This window comes from Centruroides sculpturatus, unplaced genomic scaffold, assembly GCF_000671375.1.
Source record: "Centruroides sculpturatus isolate CEXI.00-Female unplaced genomic scaffold, Cexi_2.0 scaffold28, whole genome shotgun sequence".
Taxonomy (NCBI): domain Eukaryota; kingdom Metazoa; phylum Arthropoda; class Arachnida; order Scorpiones; family Buthidae; genus Centruroides; species Centruroides sculpturatus.
Window position 1 is genome coordinate 1,073,005 of NW_019384448.1, and position 8,618 is coordinate 1,081,622.

At 29.0% G+C, this 8,618-nt stretch overlaps 1 protein-coding gene across 3 annotated transcripts in view; it reads left to right on the plus strand.

Annotated features, from left to right (window-relative positions):
- Positions 1–2,346, plus strand: part of LOC111620495 (putative ATP-dependent RNA helicase DHX30) — a 29,177-nt gene extending 26,831 nt beyond the window's left edge. For all 3 annotated transcript variants that reach the window (XM_023362417.1, XM_023362415.1, XM_023362416.1), the window contains exons 9-12: positions 1,199–1,349; positions 1,430–1,631; positions 1,710–1,893; positions 1,998–2,346. In XM_023362417.1, coding sequence (XP_023218185.1) covers positions 1,199–1,349; positions 1,430–1,631; positions 1,710–1,893; positions 1,998–2,264 — 804 coding nt within the window. In that variant the 3' untranslated portion in view covers positions 2,265–2,346. The remainder of the gene's footprint in view (positions 1–1,198; positions 1,350–1,429; positions 1,632–1,709; positions 1,894–1,997) is intronic.
- The last annotated feature ends 6,272 nt before the right edge of the window (positions 2,347–8,618 follow it).

Genomic DNA, 8,618 nt, shown 5'->3' on the forward strand with positions numbered 1-8,618 from the left:
TAACTGTAAGACATTTACTTGAAATGACAATGTCAAAAATCACTTGGATCAGTTTTTTGTAAGCAGCGATCAAAACTTTTATGAATGTGAAATCATGCTACTACCAGAAATGATGACAACAGGTATTTGACCAAAATGGTCGCTATATAATTCAATAAAATATTTATTTATTATAAAAATATTCTGGTTTTTTTCACGGAAAGAAAACGAAATTACTTTCCGAACAACCCAATAGAACATGTAAATAATAAATAGTTGATATTTACAGTTTTCAGCTATTTAAATCCAGATTTTTACAACTTTTAGCTATAAAAATCTCCATGTATAAGCTATAATTCATATTTTATTGTATTTATTTCCATTTGACAATTTTTATTAAAAAGACCAAGCATAAAAAATAAATTAATTTTATAAATTCCTAGTTGAAGTTTTATGAAAAAGATACATAAATATAAAATCAAATGATAATTTTGATTCTAGTTATATATTAGTTATGCTTTTAATAATAGATTTTTTATTTGAAAATATAAATATATTCGTATTCATTTGTTTATTAATATTTTTTAATATATTCAATTTAATACAGAAATGAATCACACAAAGTTTGCTTTATTACATAAGTTTTTTTTACTCTCTGCTCTGGAGGAATTAAGAGGGTCTTTTTGATCATAACCATTGTGGACTTGGCCATACCATTGTGGGCTTAGCTAGGTGATGAGGGATTGAGTCTAACATATATGGGACAGATCACCCCCAAAAACTTCATGGATTTTCAACCACCTGGCTTCAATTCCCAGTCCTCCAGAACAATAGACTAATGCCTATTATTAAAAGCTTCCATATTATATTAGCTGTTAAAGACATATATTGATATTGGAATTTTATTATTTTGGATATTTTTAACTTAAATAATTTTATATTTTATAATATTTCAGATTGAATTGATATGTTAAAAATTATACAGCTACATTTCATATATCTTGATGGGTAATGCATGATATTCAGTTGGGGCTCTGAAACTTTTATAAAATTCAAAAACCCCTTTTTGGTAATGCACAGTGACTTTGTCACAGATTCATCAATCTAGTTCCTGTTAATGTACATTTTTACTGCTCACTCAAGATTCCTGGAATGAGCTGTACACATGCACTGTACATGTTCTCTATACTATATATTTTACTTATTTATTTTTGCCAAGATTAGGAAAAAGTATGACACAAATTGTTTCAGTGATCATTTATCATTTGTTAACCTGTATAATGACTGGAATGCTAGTCAGACTCGTCAGCAGGATTTAGAATTCTGTGAAATGAATAAAATAAATATTCAGAATATGAATTTCATTAAAGGTAAAATTTACTTTTAATTTATATTCAAGATAAAATATAAATTATTTTATGTTGAAACTTGTTATTATTTCCTTATCCAGGACTGAAAAATTTATTTTCTGAAAATTTACATGAAACGGGCTTGATTGAAAGTGAGATTACCAATAACAATCAATATTCTTTGAATTCTGGCATAGTATTGTCTGTTCTTTGTGCTGCTTTGTATCCGAAAGTTATAAAGCAACGAGTAGGAACATTGGATCGAGGGAGAATAAATTGGACAAAGACATCACTTTACACACTGTATTCTCTTTATAAAAAAATCTAAAATTCTGTTAAATTTAAATAATAAATCTAAATGATGCATTTTATATTTGATAGCCGAGGAAAGAAAGCCAATTTAACTTCATCTTCATTGTTGCACAAGATAAACCAATGGCCAAGTCCTTGGTTAATATATTTTAGTGGAGTTCAAGCAGAAGAAAGAGGTAGACTGACCGTAAGAGATGCTTCAGTTATTTCTAGTATCTCTCTTATTTTATTTGCTGGTAAACATCTTAATATGGTAAGAAAGTATTACTGAATAATGTTTAAATATAAATATTTTTATTTTGTCTAAATTAGTATAAACAATATTCTAAAATCTGTATTTTCTTTTTTCTTGTTAAGTTAAACCAAGTCAATAAGCATGAACTAGTAACTTTATCTGTCAATGGTTCAAAAGGATGCTTGTTTCAGTTACATCCTTCCCAAGGACAATGCCTAATGGACCTTCGTCAGTGTTTTGACAATGTGATACATTGGTTGTTATGCAATTCTAATGATTTATCAGGTGATGAAAAAGTGGAATCTTTTGTTAATCATTTTCTGGAAGTGTTGAATCAACTCTTGTTACAAAAAGACAAAGATCAAAGTGAACACTGTGATAGTGAATGATATTTTTAATTTCATAAACAAATTTTAAGATTCTTTTATATAAAATTGAAAATGTATTTATAAATATTTAATGCAAAGTTATATTTTGATTTAAAAATTTAAATAAAAGAAATTAAGTAAGATTCTAGAACAAATTGTGTGAGTTAATTAAAAAGTAACAGATATATACAGTACTTTCATTAATAAAAATGAAAAAGTCAAATCAAAATACTTAAAAATTTCTTCTAAATGAATTTACTCAAGTATTATCATCTGATAAAATTGTGATTATCTATATAAATAAAATTGTAAATGTTCATTTGTTCAAAATCTTAAATCTCTGAAAGTTCTTAACCAAGTGCTTTGAAATTTGACATAACGTTGCATTCGAATACACATGTGTTTTTATATTATGTAGATGTTGAAATTCCCCCCATGGGGAGAGGGACAAAATTAAGGCTTACCGTGAAGAACTCGGTTTCTATTATAATATTTTAGATGCGGTTTTTTGCGTTTTAATAGGGTATGTCAAGAATGTACACTAAAAAGGGATTTTTCTAAATTCTCCCAGCGGGGAGTGTTATACATTTATAATAGGTACATTTTGAGCCACAGCAATGTGTGGCTGGATACAGCTAGTTAATAATAAACACACAATAGTTTAAAAAATTTCATTTTTGTGTGTTTACTTTTTATAGTCAGATAATGAGGAGTAGGAAAATTTTTGAAAATTAATCTGAATATATTCATTCAATTACAGCGGATTCTTATATCACCAATTTTTGACATTGCTTAAGAAACCTTCTACTTTAGTGTACATTAAACTCCACTTAAAGGAGATCTAGGTGATATGTGGTTAAAAGCAAAATGTTCCATCCTCACCAAAACTGAAATCAACACTTTGCAAAGATGCAGTGTGTAAGTAGGTCATACCAAGTCACAGATGAGGTCTACAATTTCATTTTTCAAAAGGACCATCTGTTAACTTCTTCTGTGGACTTGGCATGAATTTGTGGTAAGGGTTAACAAAGGGGAAGGAAGGTCTTTGTGTACGGATAGGAGAAACAAAAAGACTTCACTTTTCAATCAGACTTGGAGTTGAAGAGACTGTTATTCATTTGCTTCTGCAACAACTATTCTTTAAGTTTGATTTTTGAATAATCCCCTTTGGTTATATACAGAATACTGATTTAGTTTTTATATTATTTTTAATAATTTTTATCTGTATATATTAAAGACAAGATGTTCTGTCATTGCCACACACAAATAATGTAAATTTAAAAATTAATTTGATTTACATTTTGAAAATTTCAAAACAACTTTTAAATGGTTTTTAAAAACATTTTAATTTTCAATTGATTTTCTTTTAATTAGTTTTGATTTTATTTTTAATTTGGTTTTGGTGTAAAGGTGTAATTTTTTAAATTATATTATTATTTTTAGGTTTAATTTATTTAATATTAATTTAGTTTTACTTTTTATACTTATTTTTTTTAATAATTATTAATTTATTATTATTTATTTAATTTTGCCTGTATTTTTGAACCCTTAATTACAACATTTAATTGCAACTCTTTTTATTTTGCAACATAACTATTGAAATTGTTTTAGAGTTGTTTTGCACAAAAGATTACTAACAAATTTTAATTATTTCATTAATTTTTGTTTTATAAATTTGCCTGCTTTTTAAAAATTTTTTAAAATTTTAATGAGTTAACATTAATTAAACTATCAGGCTATCTAGTATGTTTAATTATCCCAACTTTTGAATAAAAATGTTGTTAAGTATAGGTTACCTGTAAGAAAGTTTGGAAAATTCAGTAGCCTATGGAAGATTGCAACTTCACATATAAGATGCAAGATGATTTTTTTTAAGCCTTTCTTATTTTGGATAAAAGTTACATCTTTTATGCCATAAAATATGGTAACTTTCTAATATAAAAATAATGATTTGATTGAGAAAATTAAAAAGTTGAATATTGTAACAGTATAATCCAAACAATCTGAGATGTAAAAAAAATTGCATCAAGTAAAAACTTACAAAAATTTAGTTGGCAGTCAAATTTTTTGTTGGGAGTTTTTCTTTGGTCAAGATTGGCACTTTCAAGTATCCACAAGATTTTTACTTGTATTGTTCTTTTCTACAATTTGCTTCCAAGTGCCAGATTTATCTTTACCAAAGAAAAACTCCTAAGAAAAAATTTGACTGTCATCTAAATTATCATAATATTTTACTTGGCACAATTATTTTATATCTTGGACATTTTTGTTTGGATATCAATTGTTTTTTGGTTAATAATTGTATCATTACATCAAGAATAAGACGATAATGTAAGTACAGTACAGTTTGGTTAGTGTTTGGTGAAGGCCACCGACCAAACACTTTCAATATTCATTTTGGTCAGCAACGACTGAATGCTTTAGAGCTTTAGATATGCTGTTTAGAAAAATCATTATAAAAAGTGTTAATTTTCATAAATTGGAGCTTTTGTTATTCTGGATAACATTTTGAATAAAATTCATTTGTTTCCATCCAATTTTATCCTTATAAGCATATAATTAAGCCATAAAACTGAAATAGTTGTATGGGGAAACACCCATAAACTTTGACCCATTGGCCTGAAAGTTTCACCAGCACCTTACTGATAGTGAGAGACTTAAGTTTAAAATTTGAGCTTTCTAGACCCAGTAGTTATTTTCTGTACAAGTGGCTGCAGTACCGGATGAAGAAAAGAAGAAAATACAGCTTGTTTGACAATTTTTGCACTTTTCAATTGCTTATATTTCAGAACCCCTTTATAGAAAATCTTGAAATTTTGCATACTACCTAAGAAAACAATTATCTTTCAAACAAGGTACTTGGAATTACTTCAGGTGTTTGGAGATGGAGAAATTGACCCCTGAAAATTGGAACTCTGATTCATGTATATGTAGTCAGTCAGTGACTTCCTTTGGTGTATAGTCACTGCCATGACTCTTAATCATTATATTTATTTATTATTTTCATATTCTAAATTTAAACATCACAAAATAATAATCTATACTAATATAATAAAGAGGTAATGTTTGTNAGTGTTAATTTTCATAAATTGGAGCTTTTGTTATTCTGGATAACATTTTGAATAAAATTCATTTGTTTCCATCCAATTTTATCCTTATAAGCATAAAATTAAGCCATAAAACTGAAATAGTTGTATGGGAAACATCCATAAACTTTGACCCATTGGCCTGAAAGTTTCACCAGCACCTTATTGATAGTGAGAGACTTAAGTTTAAAATTTGAGCTTTCTAGACCCAGTAGTTATTTTCTGTATAAGTGTCTGCAGTACCGGATGAAGAAAAGAAGAAAATACAGATTGTTTGACAATTTTTGCACTTTTCAATTGCTTATATTTCAGAACCTCTTTATAGAAAATCTTGAAATTTTGCATACTACCTAAGAAAACAATTATTTTTCAAACAAGGTACTTGGAATTACTTCAGGTGTTTGGAGATGGAGAAATTGACCCCTGAAAATTGGAACTCTGATTCATGTATATATAGTCAGTCAGTGGCTTCATTTGGTGCATAGTCACTGCCATGACTCTTAATCATTATATTTATTTATTATTTTCATATTCTAAATTTAAACATCACAAAATAATAATGTATTTATAAACTAATTATAATTGTCAATGTTTATTCAAACTCAGTAATCAGACTTCTCTGGGAAGAGGGATCAATCCCAAATGACAACTTTCTGCAATGGTTTGAGGATCCGATCAAAAAAAAAAATGAAGCAACAAGTTGCATAAATTTCCTGGCAAAATCAATTGAAATTGTGTGGTGTCATCTGTTATAAAAAGTTTTTAAATAAAATATATTATTAATTACTATAAAATGGCAAAAAGCGCAAGTTTGAGGATAGAGATGAGTTTTATAAATAATTGTAAATGCTAATAAGAAATAAAATCATTAAGTCTGGGTTGGTCTTAATGAACATTCTATTTGAGATATGATATGACACGTGATCCTCTCCATCTTTCTAACCCCTCAACCTTTACCCACCAAAATTCAGTAGCATCAATCTCCCTAATATACAAACCTTCCTACAAAATTTCAGAAATTTTTGACAACATCATATGAGTTCATTAACTCCACTCCACTTTGAAGATAATAAATCATATCCTCCCACACAAACACAAACATCCATAAATACAGAAAACACTCCAAATTTTTCTGCATTTTCAACGTTTCAAGCTCCTGAGTCCAAAAACCTAAAAATCTTGGGGGTTATTTTTTTGACTGATTGCCATACTTCCCTCTGTTATATCAATATATAACAGAAAGTAAAAAGAGATGAATTGACTGTCTACTGGAGAGAGTTTGTGGTAGGTGTCCCAGGAGAAGATTTTGAAAAATTTCTCTGATTGAGAGGAAAAAAGAAAATAATATATAAAAAGTTACTTTTATTTACTTTCATTTTATATATATGTATTTTTTTTAATACAAGGGTAGGCTGAAAAGTAATGCACACTTGCTTGTAGAACATGAACAAAAACAAATATCAAGATCGGGCAAAAAGTACATTAAAGTACAATTCTTAAGCTTCAAAATCATATATTTATTTTTCAACATAGTCACCATTAAGGCTAACACATTTCTTCCAATGTGTAACAAGTTTTTTCATTCCGTCACTGAAAAATTCTTCTGACTTTTCTCGAATCCAGGACTTGACAGCTGCCTTCACCTCATCGTCCGAGGTGTAATGATTACCTTTGAGGTCTCTCTTGAGTAGAGGAAAAAAAAATAAAAATCACAAGATCAGGGGAATAAGGAGGACGTGGAATTGGTTCAAACTTCAGGTTTTGCAGAGCTTCTCCAGTTGTGTGCTAGGTATGTGGAGGAGCGTTGTCATGTTGCAAGATTATTGGCACCAATTGATTATTTGTGTTAGAGGCAGCCTGGTGCCAATAATCTTGTGACATGACAATGCTCGTCCACACACCTAGCACACAACTGGAGAGGCTCTGAAAAACCTGAAGTTTGAACTGATTCCATGCCCTCCTTATTCCCAATCTTGCACCTTGCAATTTTTATTTTTTTTCTCTACTCAAGAAAGACCTCAAAGGTAATCATTACACCTTGGACGATAAGGTGAAGGCAGCTGTAAAGTCCTGGATTCGAGAAAAGTCTGAAGAATTTTTCAGTGACGGAATGAAAAAACTTGTTACACATTGGGAGAAATGTGTTAGCCATAATAGTGATTATGTTGAAAAATAAATATATGATCTTGAAGCTTAAGAATTGTACTTTAATGTACTTTTTGCCCGATCTTGATATTTGTTTTTGTTCGTGTTCTACAAGCATGATCTACAAGCATACTTTTCAGCCTACCCTCATAAGTTTCATTAATAAGCAGAAAATAATTTTTTTAATTGTCAAAAAAATATATTTAAATCACTCTTTCTGAATTTAATTATGTGCAGTTAAGTATTACATCAGTAAACACTTTTTGTCTATATAAAATTTTCAATTTTTAACAATGTGTTAAAAACTTTTTTGTCAACACATTGCATTAGCAGTGAAGTCTCATTCCATGTCGGCACACAATTCCTTTCCACCACACTCCTAGAAAGTTCTGTAGTACAGTACATTTGTTGTTACAGATATTGTTCTGGTGTTTGGTAAGATGGATTTGTAATTTTCTTGTGGCCCTGATGTAAAAAATATTTGCATCCCTATCTGGCTGTTTTAATGGAACCAAATAAACTCCTGATTTTTCTAGTGTGAAAAATACATCTCTGTCATTGCAGAGGAGCCTGTGCAAGGTTATTTGCAGTTTAATTGGAAGAATAAGCCCATATTTCTTAAAAGGTTTGGTGATGTGTAATGAAATGGGCCCTAGGTATGGAATAGAAGGAGCTATAAACGCAAGCTTCTCACTTTGTGCAATCAATGCTGTAGGAGCAACCTATATACCAAGTTATTGATATGTTTCAATTTTGCATGCGTATACAGTGGGTGATCAGTTAATGAACATAATCCATTCCAAGACTATGTTCACTATCCAAATTGTTCATTAACTGATTATCAATCTATAGATTTTTATGGGAATTTGATTAATTCATTCTGGAGACCCCAAAAAATAAATATAAAATTATATACTTTCTTACTATGTTTATTTATATGTAATAATAAAAATATATATTTATATAATTCACATATCTATATATATATAACCCATTGAACAGGTATCCGTCTATCTGCGTAACGGTATGCTAAAAACGGGCACTAGAGGCACCCTAGCAAAGATTTTAAATTAACAATAAATTATTTTTATTTGTAATAGGAATTTATTATTGATATGAATTTATTATTTATACCACGGAATGG